General features: G+C 48.7%; 1 protein-coding gene across 5 annotated transcripts in view; it reads right to left on the bottom strand.

Annotated features, from left to right (window-relative positions):
- The window catches only part of LOC119433513 (histone-lysine N-methyltransferase, H3 lysine-79 specific), a 66,333-nt gene that overhangs the window by 9,050 nt on the left and 31,681 nt on the right, over window positions 1-25,602 (bottom strand). For 2 of the 5 annotated variants that reach the window (XM_037700751.2, XM_037700752.2), the window contains exons 9-19: window positions 25,481-25,580; window positions 25,246-25,352; window positions 21,506-21,547; window positions 19,074-19,344; window positions 18,242-18,469; window positions 13,570-13,913; window positions 10,570-10,713; window positions 9,753-9,800; window positions 8,076-8,348; window positions 5,234-6,638; window positions 632-2,185 (exon numbers count right to left, since the gene is read on the bottom strand). In XM_037700751.2, the coding sequence (XP_037556679.1) occupies window positions 632-2,185; window positions 5,234-6,638; window positions 8,076-8,348; window positions 9,753-9,800; window positions 10,570-10,713; window positions 13,570-13,913; window positions 18,242-18,469; window positions 19,074-19,344; window positions 21,506-21,547; window positions 25,246-25,352; window positions 25,481-25,580 (4,516 nt within the window). Of the gene's footprint in view, window positions 1-238; window positions 2,186-5,233; window positions 6,639-8,075; window positions 8,349-9,752; window positions 9,801-10,569; window positions 10,714-13,569; window positions 13,914-18,241; window positions 18,470-19,073; window positions 19,345-21,505; window positions 21,548-25,245; window positions 25,353-25,480; window positions 25,581-25,602 lie in introns of all 5 variants that reach the window. The other 3 variants (XR_007464167.1, XM_037700753.2, XM_037700754.2) reach the window with 3 other exon arrangements.

The raw sequence follows: 25,602 nt of genomic DNA, 5'->3' as shown, positions 1-25,602 counted from the left end.
ATGCTACAATGAGCCAATTGCCTCTGTATAAAACCTCTCGTGTACCAAGGCAAAAGCAACTAAGCCTTCATATGGACGAAGCTATACATCTGCAATATTTTGGCCTAGAGGTAAAAGATGCGCATGTGTGCTCTCATGTAAAACTACTTCAACTGATTTACTTTTCTGTTAAATAACAGCAAGCTAGCACTGCGCTGTTCTTGCTAGTGCTGTTGACACTACTGAAGAGTTCACTCACTTCTTTCAGTCTAATCCATGAAACAATTGTCCCTTAAGCACCTTTCACTTCAGTCAACTTCACTGGACATTTAAAAGCACTATTCCATAGCACATTGTCCACACAATCCGATGGTGGACAGCTGCATGTTCAGACGAAGAGTGCATCCAGACGAACAGCACCAGTCAAGTTTACACTTCCCATTTTGCACAACTGGAAGTCACACAAGCTGAACTGCAATGATCAGAGCAGAAGTTCAAACAGTTGGATAACGTGATATGGCCTAAGATTTGGCTCTTCGGACGTGAAAAGCACTTGAGGTAAAAGCTGAATGAAGCAAGTAAGCTGCATTGATGGCACAAGCATTGCACAATAAAGAGGCCAAATGAACTCAGACTGCAGAGGCAGCCTCACCAGGATGGGGCATCTTGTGCGGCGTCAGTCCTGGCGGGTGCGCAGCATAATGGGGCACTCGCTGAGCAGACTCCAGGGGTAGCGTGTAAGGCCCTGCCGTGTATTGGGGCGGGGCCAAGTGGGGACGGGGCCTGTGCTGAGGTGGCGGCTCAGTTCCCGCTGTATGCTGGGAAGCAGGATGGCCGGCCGCTGCAGCAGCCAGTATGTTGGGTGGGGGCACGGTGAAGTTGCATGGGGGAGGGGCCATGGAGGTGGGGCCAAGGAATGGGGGCGGAACTGACGTGTCCGGCAACACCAACTGTGACGGGTTGTACACGGGTGCTGTGCGCGGAGGGGGCGGGGGAGGAGGCATGTTGAAGGGCGGTGGCACCGACACGTTGGCCACCAGTGGCGGCGGCAGCGAGCAGTGTGGTGGCGGAGGCGGTGGAGGAGGAGGAGGAGCCGCTGCCATCTGTGGTGTGAGTGGGGGCGGCATCGGGGGCGGGGCCAAACTGGACGAAGTGACCAGCATCAAGGGTGCCTGTGGCCTCATTGACGACGAGTCGAGGCCAGCAGCTGCGTACGACACTGCGGCGGCGTACGACGACGCAGGCTCCGAGCGAGATGGCGCCCCCGGAAGGGCTGTCGTGGCTGCCGGCTGCTCCTTGGCCCAGTCCCAGAGACCGTCCTTGTCAGGAGCACCGCCCACCGAGGAAGCCTGCTGCTGTTCGGAGGTGACTGAAATGTCCCGGGTGCCGAGCCCTAGCTTGTTATACACAGTGTTGTCAAGTGGTGGCCGCGGCGGCTCGTCGGTGCTGGAGGTGCCACTGCGTGGCGTGGCACGGTCAACATCGTCGGCGTCGTCATCAACTGGGCTGCCGGGCAGCGGGCTTGTGGACCGGCTACGCCGGCTGAACGGGCTGTCCACGCTGCTGATGGGGCTGTGCGGGGGCTCATCGTCGCGGCGGGCACGGTGCGAGGGCGGCGTAGGCGACAGCGGCGTGCGTGGCGTGACGGGCCGCTCAGGGGAGGCAGATGGAGTCCGAGGGGGCGTGTCCGGCGGAGTGCGCGGGCCCCGCCTCTTGGGCAGCGGAGATCGGCCGGCCGTCGTCAGCCCGCCCCCCTTCTTGGAAGAAGAGGAGCAGGGGGAAGGCGCCGGCGGACTCCGGTGCCTCTTGCGGGCCGTGGGCGAGGGCGGGCCCGCGTTCACGGCCTTGATCTTGATGGACAGGCTCTCGAGCTGCGTGCCGCTCTCCCCTCCGCGGTCCTTCCGGTGAACCCTATCGACCACCCACTTCTTGTGCGGCTGCTGCTGCGGAGCTGCCTGTCGGGGGGCCTCGCAGTGCTCCGACGAGGACGAGGACGAAGACGATGTGGAGGATGACGAGGCCCCACCGGTGGTGGCCGCTGGCTCCTTTCGTGACGTGGCCGGCGCCGACTCGGGCTGCTGGTTGGAGGAGGCGAGCGCGACCAGTTTGTCAAAGCCGCTGCTCACGCGCGCCTGCCAATGGTGCCGGCCGTGCGACGAGCCCTCAGGCCTCCGGGACAGCGCCTCGGCCTTGATGGTGAATTTCTCTATGAGGGGAAAGGGGGCAGCAGCAAGCCGAGGGGCCAAGCAGAATGCCGTAGGGGGAAGAGACAAAGGGTAGGTGCCAATAGGGAGATGGCCAGGGGAGCAGTCAAGGAGAAAATAATGGTGCAAGAAAAGGCAAAGAGAATTGAACAGTGTGAAGAAAGCAGCCAAGACAAAATCAAAGGCGGAGAGGGAGAGCAAGCAGGGGTCAGTAGGGACCAGCAGGGAAGAGGTGGGGGCAAAGAGAGAAACGAGCAAGGATACAGTCAGGTTGACATTCACAGGAGCAGAACATGGCCACCAGCTCCAGTCATGTGCCATAACATGACAGGTGTACACTGAGGTCCTGTGGACACAAGCAATACTGTCTTAATGCCCACAAACACATCAGGGAGCCTAAAGCAATATCAAATCAAGGGACATGGAGTCCAAAGGCAAGAATCAATAACTGGGATGTTTAAATGTTATGAACTAATGATGCTTCAGTAAAAAGTTCTGCATCTAGGCCTTCTAAAGGTCAGCATTTTATGCACAAATACCTATGATAAAGCCATGGTTTTGCATTATCAAGTTAGAACACTTCAGACAAGGTGGTTCACTCATAATGTTTGTGCCAGTAGAAAAGCCAACATTTTCAGCGCTTTTCTACATAGAAAACGTGCTTTATGCATATTGCAGCCTGATGTGTTCTCTAACAAGCCGAAGAGTTTGGGGACATCACTTCAGTTCTTTATTGCATCTAACATACTCGCAAAATGATCAGATACGAAAGTACCATCACGTCTGCCTTAAAGGGAATCCATCAATGATCTGGCCCACCCACAATGGTTATGAAACCTGGCCAGATTGGCCAAGAATATGAAAAAAAAAAAAAAAACTGCCTTAAGTTGTTTGGTACGTGCCATAGCGGTTTTAGCAAAATTTACTAGAGAGAACTGTGGTGTTTAATTGTTATGCTACCACAGGAATGACGGTTAGTACATAGATTTGTCTAATCTGCGTACTTGCGGCCCAAAAAATTCGGGGTAGCTTGCACTAGTGGCGCAAGGCTAAAGACGCAGCAGAGCTGATCGGTTCCTAGCTGGTCCTGGCTATATGAAGTGATGCTAAGTTACACGAAGTAAATTCCAAGTGATGCTAAGTTATACGAAGTAAGGCCAAGTCGTCGTTTTGCAACAGCTTCTTCAGCTAACCGTGCTGAGTCCAATTGGCGTCGACGCTGGCAGTCTCACTCAGCAGCGTGCCACGATTCTTGGTAAGCGGCTTCTTCCTCAGCAGTGTGAACATTCCTTGGTGTCCCAATGTCTACGTTTGGTGTGCCACCGCCGCGCACCGGCTTTCATACGAAACGAAAGAGCGCATGCACAGTCGGCCATGATGTCACGTCTGACTCGCGGTGCATGCGCAGTGGTGCACAGGTGGTGGCGAAAACGTAGGGGAAGTGGGGCGAAAGCTATGCACACTGTACGGGCGGCGAGCACAGAGGCACCGGGATGACGTCATGGCGCATGCGCAGTAGCGCGCAGCAGGCGGGAGCTCAGCGGAGCTGTGTCTGTGTCGGGCGAAGCGAGCGCGCATCTGCACCGGCTGTTACTAGGCAACGCGAGGTGCCGTCATCGCTCCGCGAAGTTTTTTCTGTCTACAACACCGATTATGCTCTGCATAAACAGCTCCGCTGTTAAAATTCTCTGCTGGTATGATAAGCGGCAATGCAGCCAGCTGTGGAAGCAGACGACGACGAATGCAGGAGCAGTGGCACGAACGCGTGCCGAGTACGAGCTTGTGCGGGGCCCCTGTGCATATAAAACCCCACTTTTAAGGGAGCGTATGATGAACCGACAGTGGCTGAATCGGTTAGCGTGGTGGCCTCGCAACCCAAAAGTCGGTGGTTCGAATCCGCAGCCCGGCGAGCAATTTTTAATTTTACGCGGCTTGAGAGTGAGAGTTTTTTCTGTCTACGACGGACAGATTACGCTCCGCATAAACAGCTCCGCTGTTAAAACGTTCGTGTGACGCAAGTTATCACACATGATCTTTCTACCAAGCACTCGGTGCTTTTTAAACACAGCAAGGGAAGCAGCGTTTGCTTACATGCATAATCATCGCAGGATGTGGCATTTGTTATGCAGTATGTTGAAAATCATCAGTTCGCAAAGTCACAAAGCCGTTTGAAGCCAGAAGGACGAAGTTTAGGCAAATCCATGTGCCACTTCCCGTCATTTCCATGCTGGCTTAACTGCCACAGGTGCAGCACCCACAGAGACTAGCGCGCAAGTTCCCTCCAGTAATTTTTGTAGCAGACTATGGCATGTACAATTGTAATCATAGCTTGCAGATACTATCACAGAGGGTCATGTAATAAGAAAGTTAGTTTCGCCCAAAAGGCAAAACATTGATTGCATATCGATGCTATATAAAGTATGGACTGCTATATAAAGCAAGGATAGTAGTTTTATAGCCATATAAACTTGCAAACATTCACTTATTAACTAAATTAACAAGCATGGTGTCAGCGCGCACAGGCAAACTTAAACACACCACACTCGATGAGCGCAGACACTCGTTGTCCAAATGCTTACGTGGGGAAGCCTGGCAGCAGCAGCAAGCGAAGTGAGCTTCGTGCTGTCTATCACTTTAAAACGCAAACTGAGCGGCGAGACCACAGCACATGCAAAGGTATGAGTGTTACCGCCCTTGGACTTTATACAGAACATCACGGCAATGCCGACGGCAAAACTGCGCCTGGAGTGTCTATATAATCGCTATCGCAATAAAACAAGACGGGGAGAGCGCCAGTCCCTTTGAGCTGATGTCTACTTAGTGGGAATCCTCAAGTCCCATGACAGTAGCAAGCGTGGCGAACGTCGCGCTTATGCAATAATGGCACCTAAGGCCTCCCTAAATGTCGCATTGCCATCATGCACAATACAAGAGAATACACAGCTTTTACTTTTGTGATCGCTTCAGATGGACAAATTTTTGTGAAGTTGTTAAAAACAAGAGGCCCAAAGTTGCACAGCTATAAACACCACGAGTCTGGCCCCACTTACCTTCGACATCCACTCCCGTTTCAGACTTCATCCGTATGCACACAGTCTTGTCACCAAGCCCCAAGGGAGGCCTGATGCTCTCTGCCGCCCCGTCTGTACTACGCAGCTTGTGCGGCGAGTGCTTTCGCTTGAGCTTTCGTGATGCTCTGTCTTCCCGCTTTGGGCTGTAGCCGTTTCGTGAAGCCAGAAGGCTGCCCAGGTTTAAGATGAGCCCATTGGACGGTTTTGACAGCGGCACTGCCACCGGTGTAGCTGCATCGTCAAGCTCCGCTTTCTTTTTGACCTGCTGAGGCGGAGACGGTGACACAGACGCCGGCAAAGGTGGTGGCGGCGGTGGCGGCGGAGGGCTGGGCTCCCGTTTCCGGGGCGACTTCCTGTGCTTGGACTTGGACGGCGAGCTGCTCTTGCGTGACGACTGGTGTGTGGCACCACTGCTGTTGCTCATGGCAGACGAATCCTCAACAGGCGTCTTTGGCGTTGGCGGCAATTCCTCTTGGGTGGCACAATGCACTGGTGACTCTGATGGGGCTGCCGTCCGCTGTGGCACAGGCAATATAGTCTTGTGGTGGCTTGACTTTGTTGGGGACTTATCTCGGCTCGTGTGCAACACATCCGTGGTCTTCGTTGCCACGGGCGACGGCGCAGCAGTTGGTGTGGTTTCAGCATGAGTGCCTGGGACCCGCCCAGATGTGACTGGCGAGTAGGTCATCGAGAAGCAGCTCGCATCAACAATGTCCTTGATACCACTTCGAATTACCGGGGGGCGTGGTCTCTCGGGCGGGGCCTCCTCGGCAGTTGACGTCAGCGGTGCTGCGATCTTGGGAGCAGAAGCAGCAACAATTTTGTCCTTGGTACCTTTCTCCTTTGGAGGGGCACTCTGTATGACACTAGGCGGCCCGCCGTCGGGAGGACCACGGTCTGGAACAACACGGCTCAAATCTGTCGGTGCTGGCGGCTCCTGAATGGGTGCCTTCGCTGAAACAGAAGAGGGCGACCAGGTGGCAGCTGGCAAAGTGGCTGTGGCCAGCGGTCCCAGTTTTGGCGGTGGTGGTGTTGCCGTACGAATGGCTCGGTTGGACAAGTCGTCTGGCTTGTTATCGGCCTGCTGCGTCGCACCAGGCTCGGAGACAAGGTCGGGGACTGGTCCCGCAAGAGAGTGTGGCAGTGAAGGTTGTAGGTGCTGCTGCTGTTGTAGGTGCTGTTGCAGCTGCTGCTGCTGTTGTTGCATTGTGGTGAAAGGAGAGGCAAGTGTGGGCGGCCTCCGCGGAGGTGGCGAGACAAGGGTGCGCTCCAGCTCCTGCACTTCACCTTCCAGCTTCTGGACTTTGGTGTGAAGCTTGCGGCGCTGCGACAAGGTGCTGCTGATCTCGCGCAGAATGTGCTCGTGCGACAGCTGGCTCAGCCCCTGCAAGAGATGTTTGTCACAGAGGTCGTGAATGACTGAATTAACTGAACACACAAGCAAGTAACCTATTTCAAATTATGAGTCGTTACATTCTTTCTTTCATAATGAGTGTGCTGAACAGGGCGGGGCCGGCCTATATGCAGAGTGTGTTGATCTAGTTCCACATTCAACTACAGTTTAAGCTTTACCAGAAACTGCAGTGCAGCAGGCTGCAGCCCGCCCATGAAGTTGGTGAATGGGGGTGCGAGTGCTGCCACCTATGATGAGACTATGCAACTATGATGAGAGAATTCCCATCATCACACTTTTGCTTTCAGCGGCCTCCAGAGAGTCCAGCGTTCCTATGCGAGGGTTCTTATCCTTTTCATTCTCCCACAGTGTAGGTTAACAAACCAAGGGAGCAACCTGCTTGTTTATTTATTTATTAAAAAAAAACCCTAAGGACCCTCTTACGAGGGTATTACATAGGGGGGCGGGTACATTAGAAAAAGAAGCGGAAAAAAAGAAATACAACTGTGGAACATATATAAAAGCTGGTATTAATACATCATTATAGCAGGAACATTATATATAACACAAATTGAAAGCGTTGACATTTTGTGATTAGAAAACATATAAACATAGTAACAGTGGTTGATGCAGCATTATATTCACACTGATGCTAAATGTATTGCTGTGTACATAACGAAAACAGGTATTGCTATCAGTCTAAGTAAACTTTTCTCGTAAGAAAGCCTGAAAAGAAGATAAATTAGATTCAGTCGCTATGTATGACGCTAGGTTATTCCATTCAATGATTGTGTGTGGTATAAATGATTTAGCGTAAAGAGATGAGCGGCAAGTTATGCGTGCAACTTTGTTATCATGGTCGCGGCGCGGGAAGACAACGTGAGGTGAAGAAGTCATTATGAAGCGTGCGATGATAGTACAGTTTATGTCTTTATGAAATAGGGTTAGCCGAGCAAAGTGACGTCGACGTGATAGTGGTTCGAACTCGGCTCGTTGCTTTAATGCTGTGACACTCGTGAAGCGGGAGTAATCGGAGTAGATGAAGCGAGCAGCACGGTTTTGCAAGGATTCAATGTTGTTGATGATATATGTTTGATCAGGATCCCATATTGCAGAAGCATATTCAATCTTTGGGCGGATGAGTGTTATGTAAGCTAGCTTTTTTAGGTGGGATGGGGCATGCTTGAGGTTACGCTTGAGAAGACCGAATGCTCGGTTAGCTGATGCTAATACAGTGTTAATATGGTAGTGCCAAGTTAAATTAGACTGAAGATGGACACCAAGGTACTTATAGGTTGATGTAAGTTCAATGCTAGTATTATTGAGTAAGTAGGTTGTAGCCTTCCTGCCTTTCTTATAACCTTCCTGCCTTTCCTTCTCTCTTTGTGCAGGACTTCTAGAGATCTCTCAATGTCAGCATGCCCTCACCTCTGGGTTGGGGGGCAGAAAAAAGCCATTGGTGGTTGCTGCAGTTGCCGCGGAGGTGGTGATGGTGGGGACAGCGGCAGTAGTGGTGCTGTCTCCTCCAGTTGAAACAGGAAGGTTGGCGACCCCTGGTGTGGAGGGCGGGGGCGGGACCCTGGCATTGGGAACCTGCCTTGCCAGCAGTTCTGCCTGCTGTTCCTCCAAGTGAATCACTTCTCGCTCCAGGGTTGCTGCCTTTGATTGCAACTCCTTGTGGCGCACCACAATTTCTTTCGCCTGCAGGGGGAAAACAAAAAAGAAAGGAGAGAGGAAAAAGAGGCAATCAATGATGCGTTCTGCAAATGAGCCGATCAGCGCCAACCACTGTGCGGGTGCGCTATTTCCCGATTACGTGAAGATCACAGCGACAGCCTTGCGTTTTATACAACTGGGGAAACTCCAACTTGCGCAACATTTCTTCGGTCACGTCTGTGACACTACTACAGTCTTGCATACCATGTTTTGAGCAACATTTCTGTGCAGTCACGTCTATGACACTATTACTGTCTTGCATACCATGTTTTGAAACTCAACGTCCCCCACTCTGTCCAAATTGTGTACACTGAAAGATTGTTACAATGAACACGGGTAATAGATTACCGGTTACATTACTGAACTTATTAAATTTTATTAATGAAATGCTTTCTAAGTACACTGAATCCGCTTGGCTGCGCTCTGGATGTACTAAATTTCTAGCATGAGAATAAGAGCGCACCAGATGCAAGTGGCAGGCCTTGGTAAGAGCACAGTGGTGCAATGGTGCAGTGCAAATGGCTTAACCATGGCCTCTCAAAGATCACGCGCCAACGGTGCACTTCCCGATTTCGGAGGCCATTTCTCGGCAAGAGCATGGTCATAGCTCAACTCATCGCTGTTAACAATGTGAGCAATTCCGCAAAGCGGAATTGCTCACGTGGGTGCGCAGTTCTGCATTTCTAGAAATCACTAATAGCTGCCTGGAAGTTTCCCAAAGTGAATAGCAGATGAAACACTACACAGCTGAGTCCCGGTATAGCACCACGACTTCACGTACCGTGGTGGAAAACATCTTCCTGGCAGACCCAGCCCAGATTGCTAATCCCTGCTGCGATTACTGCAGCAACAATACAAACCTAAAAGCTATGAAGCCTTGTTCCCGTTTTCATGATTTATTGCCTCATAATGCAGCTAGCATGGCAATGCTTCATGTGGATTACAGGAATGCGCACTAAAAAGTGAGATTCGAAGCATGTGGCTGCTTTATTCTTAATATCAACCAATCTGAGCCGTGGGTGCGCCAGTGGTTGTGGTGCAACTTCCTAGCATTCTCACTTAGTCAAATCACAGTGAAAAGTGTGAGGTGTGTTTATTAAGGTGCTGAAGTCCAACACTGCATTATCAAGCTTAGTGCACTGAGCATGCATCGTGTTGTCTGCATGCAGCTGTCAATTGTGTTGACATCAAATGAGTCTGACATAAAATTATACACCGAATTTTGGTTACATACCCCCCACCTTCCTATTTATTATTAATTATAACAAGGTTTGACATTACAGTGAAATCCCATTAATTCCACCTCACCAAGACATACTAAAAGTCAGCCTGCATTATCAAATCAGCAAACTGAATTTTCAAAGTATTCTGCCACAAACATTTATTTACCTGAAGTAGCCTGCGATGGCTGTCGGCACTTGCTCTCTGAAGACGACACTGTACAAACAATTCGACGTGGTGATATACACTGTGAAGTCTGCTTGGCACTATTATTGTTCCCAGGGAACTGTTTCGCAAGTTGTAAGTACAGTCTCGACAGCGCTCCACCCAATTCAATCTGTCACGATTACACAGGTGCAGTCGACGGCACGAAAGGAGTTATAAGAACGATACCGCTTTGCAAAGTGAGCCCACTCACCAAGCTGCACGCTCATTCTAGGCACACTAGATGGGAAACGTTCAGTCCCATGTTTCCATGCTGTATTTGCAAGCATACTGGCACCACCCACAGACACCCAGCACCAACATTCCTCTAGTATCCTCACATTGAAATCAAATTTCAGACGCTCTATTAATGTTACATCAAACCGCCAATGTTAGATACAGAGCAGGCGACCAACCCTATGAACAAGCACCACCTACCAGCATAGTGTAACAACTGGAAATCAGCAACTAGAACACACTCACCTGCCATCAAAGCAAAAAAAGGAGGCAAGAGGACGCACCAGCTAAAGCAGTTCCGGTGTTCCCCAAAATTCAGGAGTTCCAGCCCACATGCGATTTTGGCAGAGCAGCCTCCGCTTCTCCATGGAGCAATATCAACTCAATCTGCCCAATTAGTATAGCAAACCTTGCTCCAGAACAGAGCAGATGTTGCCCTGGAAAGGCTCTGAATCTGACACCAGACTTTGGCGTTACTGATGCGGGGAGCTCTACCGCTAGTACGCGAGAAACCACGCGTTTCAAGTCAACGGCAAGCGCTTACCATGTTGATAAGGTCAGCAGGCGTGTGGCTTTGCACTCCCAGTTCGTTCATGCGTGCCTTCAGCAGGACCACGCTGTCGTCAATGAGGTGCTTGATCTGCCGCTCCAAGTGCGCTGCTTTGGCCACTAGCCTCTCGTTGCGCTCCTGCCCGAGGAAAAGGGCGGAAGAGAAGCCGGGGCCGACGTTAGGCGTAACTTAGCTCTCTCTTTTGGTAACATGAGCGTATAAAGTAGAAAACAAGTCTATACTTTTCATTTTGACAAAAGTGCACGAGTTTAAGATGTTGAAAATTATCGTGATGTTCCGCATCACGACATCTATGAAGGCCCAGGCATTGTTTCAATGGCGACAGCAAATTCCTAATGATACTGAGACATTAAGTTACAATCTGGGGTTTTGGATGTGAAAACCGCTATCTGATCATGAGGCATGCCATAGTGGGGGGACCCCGGATAAATTATGACCCCTTAGGTTTCTTTAATGCACTCTTAAATTTAAATACGCGAGCCACCAGTTTACATTTCGCCACCACTGAAATTCGGCCACCACGACCAGTATCGAACCTGCAAGCGCAAGTAAATGAAACAAGATAAAGGGCCATGGTGAAGGGGTCACTAGAATGCAGATTTTGAGATTATATACTCGATTCCCTGTTGTCACCCTATTGCATTAACATACAGTCGCCGACTGATATATCGGACACCGATAATTCGGACATGCTCGGTAATTCGGACAGCTTCGCAGCACCGCCAATGGCCCCATAGACTTAATGTGTAAGGATGACCGATATTTCAGACAGCCGCCAGCTCTACATTCGATTATCCGGACTCCATCTGTGACTAGCATACGCGGATTCTGCCGTCATTATCTCCTCTGGCAACCTCGATGAGACATGAAGTATGGCCTCAGAGATTACACATAAAACGGTAATCTCTGAGGCCTTGTCTCGGTCACAGCACTACTCCTCGGATAAAATTACAAATGCTGATCTTGGAGGCTTTGCCTGAGGTGTGAGGTTGCATCAACATCGCGATCATCGCATCCTATTCCGGTATCCCAGAGCATGGCCCGCTCGCTCTCGCCATTCAGTTTGTTTAGTTGGCGTTCCAGACAGCGCTCTGCTGGCTCCAAGAAGTCTTTCTCGTGAAGTTATCGACAGGCCCCGTCAAATGGCACCAACGGTCCCCTCGCAGTCCGACTCCGAATAAATCTTGAGTCGCAGTCCGAATGACCCCGACTTTGCAACTGTGAGCCTGAACTGCCGCCAACTACAACGAGCTCAAATGCGGACATCATTGATGACCTGCAAGGCTGCGGTGTGCCGATTCCTGCCGGGGGTTACATTTGAAGACTTTGCAGACGTCGTCAGCGCAGTGTTGTGTGCCGAATTGAACGATGACGAAATAATTGAGCGAGTTCTCGCACTGTCAAACAGCGACTCTAACTCGGATGATGACGTGCCGTGGGGATCTGACTCGAGCCTTTGCAGTCGTTGCATCAGCGTACAGCGACAACAGAAAACCAGCAGAAATAAAGGCGTACCGTATTTACACGATTGCAGGTCGACCCATTTTTTCAAATTTGACAATCCAATGTTGGGGGGTCGACTTACAATCGAAACCGAACCGTGTACCGCTGGTAACGGCAAGAGAAACGAGAAATCAGGAGCGCAGCGTATTAATTTACCGTAGTGCATACATTTTGATTGCGCGCACCACGAGCGCACGGCTCTTGTGGGAGCATCGATCATGGAAGAGCCGCCGTTTGGGGGGTATGGTAGTTGGTGGATGAGCCGTCGTTTGGGGGGTATTAGTAGTTGGCGGAAGAACTTTTCTTTGAGATACGATTGTTTTCGACGGCCACGCGCATCTGTTACGTCTGCTGTTGTGGTGAATCATCGCGCCTGTCATGAGTGCCAAGAACTTTCGGCGCTCGTTCACAGCAGCGTTCAAACGGGCTGCTATCCTCTATGCCGAGGAAACTAACAACTGCGCAGCGGGACGCAAGTGCGGCAGTGGCGGCTTCAGCGCGAGGAAATTTGGCCTCCCTGGCTACTGTGTGCGGGTGAATCCTCTGTGTGGGCGGCTGTACCGCGCGATGCCGTGGTGAGGTCCTTCGCGAAGTGTGGACTAGCACTTGATGACAACGTGCTGTGGGACCGCAGTAGCTATGACGACAGCAGTGCCAGTGAGGTCGACTCTAGTGACGATGAGTAGTCTTAGCAACCCCACCAATAAATTTCCCTTGTGTGAATGCGTGGAGACATGCAAATTTTTTTTTTTGGGGGGGGGGGGTCGACCTACATTCGAGTCGACTTACAATCTTGTAAATACGGTACTTGGTTGCACGTAAGCGGAAGTGTGTGCAGCAACGAATCGACCACTTCTTCCTTGCATCGGGGCATTAAAACGTAAATAAAATTATCTTTTTTGGGCACATTCGTTTTTTCAAACATTCGATAGTTCGGACTTATTTACGTTCCCCGTGAAGTCCGAATTATCGGTCGTCGACTGTACATGCACAACGTGGCTGTTACCCTCAGGATTGTCACGCACAGATCCATGGGTGCTAAAAAAAGAGCAGGCTCTGTGGAAAGTTACTGAATGATGTGCACCACTAAATGAAATCATGCTTGAAACTTTGAGCAAGAACAAAGCAGCGGTGAATTTGCAGTCATTAGAATAAAAAAACCAGTTGCACTACACGTTAATACATATCCCTGATTTTATTAAAGCTCAAGTTTTCCTAATAAAAATTCCATTGCAAGTGTGGCACTGGTGTGTATCTCTATTCTTCGGCTTGTGATACTGACATCTTATTGTGCTACAGTTAAACATGATCAGCCTTTACCATCTCATGTAATTCTCTGTGGCATATGGCAGGCACACAGACAACGGCGATAAAGGAGTCACTGACCAGCAAACTCCCCTCGGGGAGAAGCACTCATTACAGCTGTAGCTGCAAAATTATGCGAAACATAAGCATAGAAAGAACACTGACCCTCTCCCTGGCAATGTGCTCCTTGACCTGCTGCCGGTACTGCTCGGTCCGCATGTGGTTCAACATGGCCATGTACTGTGCCCGGAAGTCGTTCAGCATGGCCTTCAGCTCAGGTGGCTCAGCCAACGGCGTCAGTGGACGCGGCGGCGGGCCGGACGCAGCCGTGGAGTTGGCCATGGCAGCTGCTGCAATGCTGTCCATGGAGTTCTCCGTGGGCGGCTCGGTCTTGACGGTCACTTCGTGGAAGCCGGTCGGCAGTTCGCTCGAGAGTGATCCTTCTTCCGGAGCCAAGCCCCCGAGCTTCTGGTCAACGCAGCCAGGCGCAGGCTCCGTGTGCATGGCAGCTGCACAGACAGTGGCGATTACATGTCACTCGCTGGCAAACTCACCCCTTTTTCTTTTCAACTGCTACAATTACAGTTGCTGACCGACAACTCGGACTCGTCGTTCAATCATTTAGTTAGCTTCGCAGCACAGCCACTCATAGCACAGTCCTAGTGTTTACCCTTTTGAGGGTCAAAGACGTACATATACGGCACCGTAAACGAGTCCCAAACGGTCGTTGCCATATACTTCCAAGATTTGTGTGCGCGGTGCTCTAAATCTTGGACACCATCACTGACCATGCCTAGTGCCGCCCGCAGTCGCCATCCACAAATTAAAAACAAAAGGGTAAAAGATATGAATATTCGTTACAAAAAAAGAAAAAAAAAAGTTTTGCCAGAAAGGAGGAGCATTGATGGCGACGGCAGAGAGACTGCACGAAGTAAGGTTCGCAGTTTTATCAGTGTCACGCGTGCTCAGGCTAACATTAAAGGATCTCGAAGACTATGAACTCACCGTCATAATGCAGCCGAACGCTTCACACTGTGTCCCGGAAACTTTAGATTAAGCGCTGTGGGAACCTAATGCGCACAAAGGAAGGAACCGTTCTGGCTCTTTCTTTGCACTTGCCGTGCGAAGAGATTACCTCCAAGGTACAGCACGCCCACGTGGTCCACGAGAAGAGAGGGGCGCGACGGGAGAAGGCAGAGAGGCACGCCTGCTTGATCACGTTACCTAGCGCATGCTTGATCACGTTACCGACGTTCGCTCCCTCCTCATCGCCCTCGCGCAGAAGGAATCGTCAGCTCTCGTGTTTCTCCGAGTGCTGCGAGCTGCCGCGTGTCAAGCCTTCACAAGTTGTGTACCAACGCGACAAATGGCGCAGCAGTGTTTCCTGCCAACCACGTCCCCGTCCCGGGGCGCGCGCTTTGACAGCGTTCTTGTCACTTAACCTTTTTCACACGGAAGGCCCACTTGAAATAGCTTTTGCCTCGGCCGACATCTTTATAGTTTCCTGCTAGATTTACTAGCCATACAGGCTCCAAGTAAATGCTTGAAATGGCCACGTCACGAAATTGCTTCGTTAAATCACGAAAAAATATTTACAGTTTTCAATGGAATTAAGATCGGGAAATGAAAATAGTTTGTTACATTGCGAATTTCGTTAAACCGACATTTGACTGTATATATGCCATGAAAATGGTATCGGAAGCCTAAATTACTTTTACAGATATTGTTCTATAAGAAATTACACATTGCCTGCTTGTAGAAAGCCTAGCATGGCAGTGAAACAAGCTATAGTGGTTGATTAACTTTTAATACTTGCACAAATGGGCAAGATAGTGGCAAAATTTTTTAAAACTACAGTGGAATCTTGTTGATACGATTCTGCTTTTCGGGATAATACGTTTTTTGTTCTTTTACCGGCCAATGTCTTATAGGAGCAATGTACGGTAATACCTCATTAACTCGAAGTAGTAAAAACCGGAAAAAAAATTTCAGATAAGCGGACTTTCGAGATAAGCAAAGTTAGGGAAATTGCAGTGAAAAGTCAAGTTCTTTGTAAAAAATTCACCACTACTGACTAGTTTTTCAACAAGAGCTTCTAAACTTCTAAACGAGCAAGGATAAGAACCTACTACAAGACCTTCAGAAATAGCTTATGCTACATCAACTTAAATTAACAAAGCAGGCGTCATGCCAGTTTCGACGTATATTTGCTGCCCTCATACTGGCAACATCGGGGAGACGTCGCTCAAAGTCGTCCCTCACGTGAGCTTCCACTTGTAGCCGACGAGCGAACGCGACAGCCATCTCCATTGTGTGGCTTGTCGCCATCATGCGCAAGATCACTTGCATGGAGTTTATACTTTATTAAGTGCAGAAAAGAACTTTGCAAGGCAGGTCTGCTTTGCAGTAACAGTTGGACCTAGAAAGGCGTCCTCGAGCTGCTCTACACATCGCATGAGCCGGTCGTTCCCGCCACTGCACTCAACTTAATTTGGCAACAAGCGAATTATGCTTCTTGCTTCGGCTGCTGTCGGCACCTCTCGAGGTCCTTCGATGTTGTCGCTAGTAAATTCACCAGTTACCGGTACATCTTGCTCGCATAGCGCGTAGTCGTGCCACGTGCGTTATGTAGAATAAAAGTAAAACGGAAATCACACCTCTGATGGCAAATCACGAGCGTTGCATAAAGCTAACAAAACGAACTGTGTCAAGGCGTGCTATTTTGCAGGGTCTGCCTCTGCGCACATCTCTTCTGTCACATGACGTGCCCCATAGTTGACAAAGTTGTTATGCCGCTAGGTTCAAACTTCACATTCGGGGAAAGTGTCCGCTTTGCGGTAGGCGCAGCAGCCTCGCGCGAAGCTTGTTAAACGATCCGGCGGCGGAGTTTTTGTTCCGGTCTCAGTCAAGATTTCGAGATATCCGTAATTTGGCCAAAAAATACTTCGAGATAAAGGGCAATAAATACATGACACGTATGGGAAATGGTTCGGTGCCGCGGAATATTTCGACTAAGCCGATGTTTTGAGATATGCGAGTTCCAGTTAAAGAGGTATTACTGTATTCCGGATAATACGATTTTTGGATGATACATTTTTTATATTCAACATCACATGCACATGGCCGTATAGCCCCACACAGTGTAGTGTTGGAACAAGAAAATAAAATAAAAAAAAATTGAATGCTTAAATTAAACATTTTTCTTGCTCTCAAGCACAACTCGGGGATTACTATAAAACTAACGGGTACAAATCCGTCCAACCCTTATCATGCTATGCTTTCTGCAAGACACAAAATAAAGATTTTGAGAAAATGGGCCACAAAGTTTTGGGAGCAGTTGACTCACACAAACAGTTACCAGGACTAAAATAATTTGCATCCTAGTCAGTCAGCGACCTTTTGGTCCTCTGTTTCTCATGTGGTGGGGTTCGGGCATCTTTATAATTCACCACAGATGCTTCTGTGCAGTCCTACAAAGTGCACGGGCACCAGGCTGTATGTCAACACACGACACGCTGGACAGTTGCATAATTATTTTGCAAACGCAGAACATGTTGCCAGCCCGCCTAAATAGCGTGGTATTGTTTAGGCGAAACTCCACAATCGTCTCTGGAAGCTACTTACGTGAAAGCATTCAATTTCACATGCGAAAAACTGCACCTGCATTACAAACTGGCACTGTGCTTTGTGATCTCACCGCACCTACGTCGGTTTCCCGCGAACTATGCCGCAGACGCTGATACACATTGTTTTCTTTTTTTAAAAGCGACGAGTGCGCTGTCTCTGCTGATGCTGACATCAGATGCACATAGTAGTATAGAAATAGGATCTAGAATGCGCAAACAAACACGAACTGTGCGAAGCTGCGGGTACAAGCGCATCGTGTATGGTCTCTGAAGTTAAACTACACCCATGTTGGCTCGACTACAAAGGAGAATGGTTTGCTTCGCTGTCGCTTAATTACCGACGCGGTACGGGATTGCATGACATGCGGACTTGTTCAGTCGGTCTGGCCAATCTTATCACTGGCCCGTGTGAACCTTGCAACAACCATCTTCTCTTTTCACCGTAACAAGAAGCAGAGGATTGCACTTTGATCTCTGTAAGCAGATCTGGCTTAGGACTCTTTTTTTTTTTCGTACTTAGCGTCATATCACCTCTTGAAATTACCGTGTGATCTGCTGTGATCAACAAGGAAACGTTGAATCAACAATGTTTTCGAAGCAGCCCTAGCATGCGAGCACTTGCCGGCAGTGTCGGTACACGTTGCCAAAGCAACACCCAATCATAAGGCACCTTTCGGCGTGCTCGCACGCTGAGCCAATAAGGACCGGCCGTGTGCGTCACGAACTTCGTCAGACCGGCCCCTGCCTTTTGACGTTCACGCTTCTAATTTTACTACACTTTCAGCTTTCAAACAATACCAAGATGGCGCTGTTTGGCAGCAGGAAAGACAAAAGGCAACAACGCAAACTTTGGTGCTCTTGCACTATTTTGAGCTTCTTTCTCGCCCTCCACACTGACAATTTTTTTTTCAGGCACTTAGAGTGCATTTCCGGCTACATCATTTTGATATACAGTGTAGATTAGGCATTGCAGATGCCAAAACGCGTGGTTTTCTAAAAAAAATTTTTTTTCCCACGATATCTGCGATGTGATCCCCATTTCCCCCATGAAGTGCCAGAGCCTCATTGCTGTCCTAGACACAGTGGAACGACAAAGAATGCTCAAGGCCATGGCTGAGGCCTGCCAGCCAGGAATTCAAGGCTACTGCCACTTTCTTACAGCACATACATTTGCAATGCGAAACTATCTGCACGTCAGATTCGGCACTCACCTGCACTGGACGTGCTCAGCACCGTCTGGGCATGCAGGAGATCGAGGCCGCTGAATTTCATTGGCTTGCGCCCTACGCGCCTGTTGTTACGCTGGGGCGATTTCTTCGGCCGGCCCGGTCCCTTGCGCACCTCAACCGATGCCACTGATGATGCCCCGGAGTCCACCCTGCTTGGTTTCTTTCGCCGTGGAGTTCGTCTAGGTGCTTTGGGTCGTCTTTTCACTGGCTCTGCAAAAAAAAAAAAAAAAAAAAAAGAAGAGTTGGGTCTGACATGTTCGTATGAAAATGGCTTTTCTTCTATTTCCTCATTGCATGCAGGTATCTCAAGATGAACCTCAGTGTCCGAGTGTGTGAAGAGAGTTTTAGAATAGTGGGGCGATGAAGTTAGGAAATTTGCAGGCGCAAGTTGGAATCGGCTAGCGCAAGACAGGGGCCCCTGTAACTGGAGATCGCAGGGAGAGGCCTTCGTCCTGCAGTGGACGTAACAACAGGCTGATGATGACGATGATTAGCCTAAACCTATATTGATGAGAAAATGGCAGCTCTGGTGGCATTATCTTGCGCCGGAAAACATGCTTGTGTCGCAAGAATTTCCTCTTTGATAAGTTAAAGATACGAGAATACTTTGCGATGCTTATGTCACTGCTGACATGTTTACGCCAAAAGATAGGCTGAATACAGTTGGCTGATACAACAACAGTAGCGCTCTGCTTTAAAGCGTCACAATCTGTTGCCGGAACTGCTGCCTCTCACATCCGTTTTCTTAGTACACATACACACTAGTGGGCCTCTTATATGGTACCCCAAATCAACAGCACACAACACCACGAACCGTTCTCATCGTTGCTCTCATGGCCGCTGCTGAGAGCAGACACACTGCTGCCCTGTTTCCCGCCCGGCATCGGCCCCTTGTTGCACCAGTCGGACCAGGCCCGGCGGGTTGTGGGCCCGAGCACAAGGCAGTCGTCAACCCTCGAGTCATTGGACGACGAGTCGTGGCTCAGACTGCCGTTGCAGACACTGCCATTTGCCGAGCGTGTCCCGTGGATGCTGTGGCCGTTGCTGCGACGGCTCCGCGACGAGTTGCACGACGAATCGTCGTCCTGTGGCGGGTGACAAGAGTCAGCGTGCACTCAGGGATGCGCACAACACAATGACTTCCCTTGTACAATGCTGCCCCATACGCCCTCTACCCCCTCACTCAGGCATCATCAGATAATGCCAGCTACAGCGTTATGAGACACTCAGTGGAGTGTGACTGAAAACCACAGGAACTACAACATATACCTTCAAGGCAATCCCATGAATACTGGGTTATCTACTCTAACGGAAATAGACTTGTAGAAGACCTTTCGTAGATATAACAATTCTGTGACCTCGACTGGATCACTAGAGGCGGACACTACTTGCAAGGTAATTGCAAGATAAGCTAGCTAATCAGGAAAATTTCACAAATTAATTTTGTAATTGAATACTTTAGAACACATATCACAATTGCAGAAATGAGGTCGAGAAGTAATCAAGTATCTATTTAGTATAAATCCTACACCTAGAACCGGTTTCAAAAAACATATTCCGATATTTGAGGTAAACACATTCATGTGAATTTCAGTTAATTATCAGCACTCCCATTTTCCACAGAGTGTTTCAGTGTTAACCAGAACATCAATGCATTTCGCCCTGTCTTGAAGACACATTTCTTGAAACTTGTGCTAAGCGCAGGGTTTTTTGATAAATGGATACTAAATTACTATTTCATTATTGTGTGGCTTCAATTCCGCAAATGAATATGTGCTCAACAGTATTCAATTACATAAGCAATTAGTAAAATTTTGTTGAGTAGCTAACATTACTCTACAATTTGCCTTGCAAGTAGTGAGTGCCACTTCAGTAATCCAGCTGATGTGACAGAATGGTGATACCTACCACAGGAAATCTTTATTATAATGACATAGCCTGCTTCCATTAATGCAGATGAGCCAGTAGCATACACGAAATGGAGAATGAGTGAAAACCAAGTTGTACCCCCGTATGAATCCAGAGTAATACTGTGCGCCTAACATCAGCATGGTAAATGAAATTCTTTCTAGGCAGTAAATAAATACTTAGCATGGTGTTATCTGCCAATGGCAATTCCCATCATAACAACACTGAACATTAGCCTAAAACAAAACTGGTGCAAAATGGTAGCTCATCTCAGCACAGGTTGTATGTAACAAGTACAGCCAAGAGCAATCATTTAGCGCAGCACTTTCAAATCTATTTTTCATTTCCACACGTCTCATCTGCTGGCCAACACCGTCCAACAAGTTTTGGCTGGAGTGGACAGCAGATGTCTCGCCGCGAACAGCCCTCCACCACAAGCACAAGCTGCCAAGGCTTCCAGACTCAAGCGTGTCTGCTCAAGACACACCGGCCACTCCTTGCCCATGCCTAACTTTTGATAAGCATAAGGCTGGACGTATTGGTTAACCTTCCAATTACCCTACTTGCTTCGCGAGAAATGCAATAAAAAGATCACCACGGCAATGCAAACAAACTACTACTTGTAATTCTGCCGTACCCATTTTAAGGTATCGTGACACGTGATCTAATATGGCAACGAGTGCCCACGCGTGAACGTATCTGCATCCGAGCTTGGGCCTATGCATGCACGAATAGCAGTAGCAGAATATGCATCACACTAAGGTCCTGCTAAACATGGCAGTTATTTAGACTCCCCTTTCTATCCTTCCAGTGCTTAACGAGCTACTAATTGGAACACTCTCGATACCAAACAATACTTTCTCTTTCTTCCATCTCTCTTTACTTTGTTTACAGTAAAAATAGCAAAGATGTAAGATTCTTTTTTTTAAATGCAGAGCAATATAAGATGCTACAAAGCACATATTGATGGCAAAAGTAAGCTGAACTGGGTACCTCAACGCTGCTATGAAGGAAGTATGACAGTTCTTTCTCTTTTTGAAACTAGGGTGGCGTAAGCTACTTTCAGAGTAACGAACTGAAAAAGACATACTACAGAAACATTGTTTCTGTACTAATAATAGCTGCAAATAACTAATAGCTGCACTATTATACGCACGAGCCACCACTTCCAAGCCTGGGCAAAAAACTTAACGGGGCACCCTGAACATGCGATCACACAGACTTTTCTTTCTCAGTTTCAGACCACTGAGGCCTTGATTTAAGAGAACAAAATACTAGATGCAAAGTGCTAAGCACTAACTAGGCAAGGGACGTTCACAAGATGCAAAAGAGCCTCACCCTCAGCTTAGGATTCTTGAGGCGTTGAAAATACTGCTCAAGCTGAAAAGGTCGGCAGAAGGAAAAACAAAAACGAATCCTCCGTTAAGACACGCCGCTCTCGTCACACCTCTCACCTTGCACGAGCGCAAGCGGTTGACGCCACCTTGCGCCCCCTCTCGAACATCGCCACGCACACACGCCAAACGTCACCACATCCTTTTGCGTCCACCACACCATCGCCAGATCTCGTCACCACCTCCAAGTCTGGCAGTGAGTGGACGCCACAGCCACTCGTAGTCCACTCCGCCACCTCATGCCACTGCCACTCACAGCAAGGCAAGTGTTAGGCTCACCGATGCAAAAAGCATGTTATTTTTTTTTCTTCTTGGCACCACATCCAAGGAGTCTGTATTTATGCTATTACTTCTAGGTATTTTTCCTTCTTTTTAAAAATTTTTTGCCACCTGTGCTGCGATGAAACAAACTGATACTAGTCACTCACAAAGCTGATGTTCGAAAACATCACCTGAAGACAACATACTGAGCACTGCTGCCCCTGGAACAATCATTTTATGAAGACAAGAAGGGAAGGTTCGCAGGAGGATGGATTTCTCGAAGTGATAGACAGAAGACGGAACAAGGAAATGCTTCGGCTGAAGTTAGCGTTTCAACAAGGGGACCAGTATTCTTCAAGACAAGTGTTTTTTGTTGAAACGTTGGCTCCAGGCTGATGTCCTTCCTTTGTTCAGCCACGGTAATTTATAGTCAATAAAGACACACCAAATATGGTAACACAACTCTTCCAGGTGTACTTTACCGTGAGGCAACTGCTGCGCACACACAAGCATGTGTCAAGAAACTACGCCTAACTGATGTCGCCGTCTGTGGGAGTGTGCGGAGGGTACAACTCTGCCCCACAGCTGCCTACTACAATCATTACTTCCGGACGCCGCCAGCAGATGATGACACTGGTCCACAGTCAATAATACTCCGAGTGCTAATGAAAATGAGATTAAAAAAAAATAATAATGGAGTCCTCCATTCAGTGTCCTCACACACAACACCAATGCCCCAATCGAGAGAAAAAAAAACTGCAGCTTATAGGAAATAGTTCTTCCTTTATGTTAAATAGCTTGAATTAGAATAAGTGCCTACCGTCACCCATGCTACTCCAGGACCGAGTGCAATTTTTATATGCAATATGCTATCAGCTGCAAATCAAGCAACCATAATTCAGTCACAGCAAGGCAAGCATGAAGTCGGGCTAGCCTCCTTTCAGACTGAAAAAGCACGAGCACACTGTGAAGCACATGCTAACTGCAGGCCCTACAGGGTTACAGTAAAATCTTGTTACTATGAACACCACATTAACGAACTTTTCAGAAATCCCCCTGCTGACTACTTACAAGTTTCAATGTAAAAATATTTCAGCACTACGAACTTCAGAATACCGAACATTCCAGAATAACGATCGTTATTCAGTTTCCATGTCATGTTAACAACGCTTCAGTACTATGTACGAAGTACTATTAAAAAATCTGGGGATTCTTAGACTTCCGCGTATGCCTTACGGCAGCCGAAACAGTAGGCTAGCAGATGACAAGACACAGAAAGCGGACGCTGCGGCGCATGGGTTCGGAAAACTTGAGATCGCGCCAGTGAAAACGAACGCGAATGACGTGGAGTGCTCCACAACGAGAAAGACCATTTTTTTTCTTTTTTATGGCGGATGTGACAGCGCATCAGCGTTTTGCGAGCGCATGCTCCGGCCAGACAGATGTCTCCTAGCAACAGAGGCGCGTCTCTTCCTTCTTTTGCCCTTCTTTCTGCACACGCCTCTTCTTCTCTGCCAACAAATACGCTTGCACTGGCTGTGGTGGCCGTCGCCTGCACCGTCTCTTTATCTCCACCACGGCCGGGCTCGACTGGCGCGCGCAGTCGAGCCCGGCCGTGTCTCCACATGGCTCTGACCTTTATGCGCTGTCCATTCGCCGCTCAGTTTCCATTGAAGCTATAGACCGCACGATTCTTCGCCCGCTGCAGCGGCCGCGCCAGCGTCCTGACAGTCGTTGTCTGCGGTCATTCAGTGTGATCTATTCATGTTTGCTTGTGCGCGATGACACCACACTTGTCAATTCAGTTAGAAAGCGAATGTGTCCAAGTTTATGAGGCCGATAAAACTACTCTACTATCCCTACTCCGAATAGCTCTCTACCAATTTGCTATCGCAATTGATGCTTCGCCTTTCGGGCGAAACTGCGACATTTTCTTTATGGCGGATGTGACGGCGCATCAGCGTTTTGCGAGCGCATGCTCCGGCCAGACAGATGTCTCCTAGCAACAGAGGCGCGTCTCTTCCTTCTTTTGCCCTTCTTTCTGCGCACGCCTCTTTCTTTCATGCTTCTTTCTGCAGCCGGACTAGCCGTGTGCCGCAAAGACGTGTAAGCTCCGTATCGCGGGGATGCCGCACGGTCGTACTTTGCAATTTCCGGACATGTCGTTTATGCGCGCTTGCAGTTTGGAATAGTTCAGTTGTCCGCCTCGAGCGAGACAGTGTGGTGTTCGTGGCAAGAAACGTTGGAGGAGACACGGAGCTTCCATTCTACCGGTAGTTTTCTCGGCATCGGGTGTCTGTTCTGAGTGCACCACTCTTATTATACGGTGCTCCGGTGGTGCGTGGCGGCGGAACCCACGGAATATAGCAACAGCGCTGGGCCAAGGGCCAGCAGCGACGTTTTCGTGGATAGCTCGTATGGTGACAACTAATGAACTGATGGGTTGATGAGTGGAATGGTTAATTTTGGGGCTTTCACTATAGCGACATTTTAGAATAACGAGCAATTTGCCGCGGTCCCCTGAAGTTCGTTGTATTGAGATATCACTGTATTTCGCATGCAGGAGCAACTTTATTGATGCTCAAGGCATCCGACTATTTCGTGAATACAATCTTTGCAAGAAGCACTAGAGAAAGAAAAGCAAGAACAGAAAAAACACAGAGAATACAGCCCGATTTTGCATCTCTAGAGTAGCCAGGAAACAAAAACTACACTTAGATTACTTTTAGATAAACACTCAAGTTACTCGCTGTGAGCCAGCTAACAATGACCCCTGTCAATAACCAACAACTACTAGCAGGTCCTGGTTGCCATTACAATCTGTCATCATTTTCATGCTTAACATTATCAGTGCTTTCACCAGTGACATGCTTTCTAAATGAATTTTGATCTCATTGAGACACATTGAGCACATAATTACTTTGTTTAGCGCAAAACAACGGACACAAGAAAGAGGACAGGACAAGCGCCTTGTCCTCTCGTCTTTCTTGTGTTCGTTGTTTAGTGCTAAACAATGTAATTATGGATTCGCACAAATTAGCACGCCAACGCATTGTGCTGAACATTGAGCCCATTGCAAGGGTTGAACACGTCTGAAAAAAATAAAAAAAATAAAAAAAATAAACACCAGCAGCTGGGGCTGTGTGCTTGAATAACTCATTTTCACTTACATGACTTTTCACTTTCACATGACTGAGACCCTGACAATGCTTTTCGCGTAGAGGTGAGCATTTGTAGACATAACATCGCATTGACTGCCAGTGCCGCCAATGCCCCTGCCGATTTAGTTCTGCGAAAATAAGAACTTGCACGAACTGATTCCTTCAACTGATTCAGGCCAACAGTAAAAATAGCGACCAATAAAGAATGCGGCCCACAGAGGCTCATCTCTAGCCTGAGCAACTGCAAAAGACGGTGACTGACCTTTGTCCGGTCTATAACGTGGAGGTAGTAAGAGACCGGCTTGCCCGTCCAAGAGACCGAGCCCTTCAGAGGCTGGATCTCCTTGACGTGCATGATGGTTCCAATGTCTGGGAACAAGAGGGCAAGAAAGCAGAAGGGAGGGCAACGCGGTCAGCACTCATAAGAAACCCTGCGGCGGCTTTGCCTCACGTCAATCACTCTTGTTGGAAACGAGAGATAACGAAGCGTCACTCACCACTCAGGTTTCTGTCCGTGATGCGGAAGTTGAGCGGACAGAAAGCCTTGGAGGAGACAATCCGTGAGCCATCCTTCATCTCGGCAAACTTCTCCTTCAGCTGTGGAGACATGGAGGAAGCA

Source organism: Dermacentor silvarum, chromosome 11, assembly GCF_013339745.2.
Source record: "Dermacentor silvarum isolate Dsil-2018 chromosome 11, BIME_Dsil_1.4, whole genome shotgun sequence".
NCBI lineage: Eukaryota > Metazoa > Arthropoda > Arachnida > Ixodida > Ixodidae > Dermacentor > Dermacentor silvarum.
The sequence above is the reverse complement of the archived record's forward strand: the minus strand, read 5'-3'. Positions and strand labels throughout refer to the sequence as shown.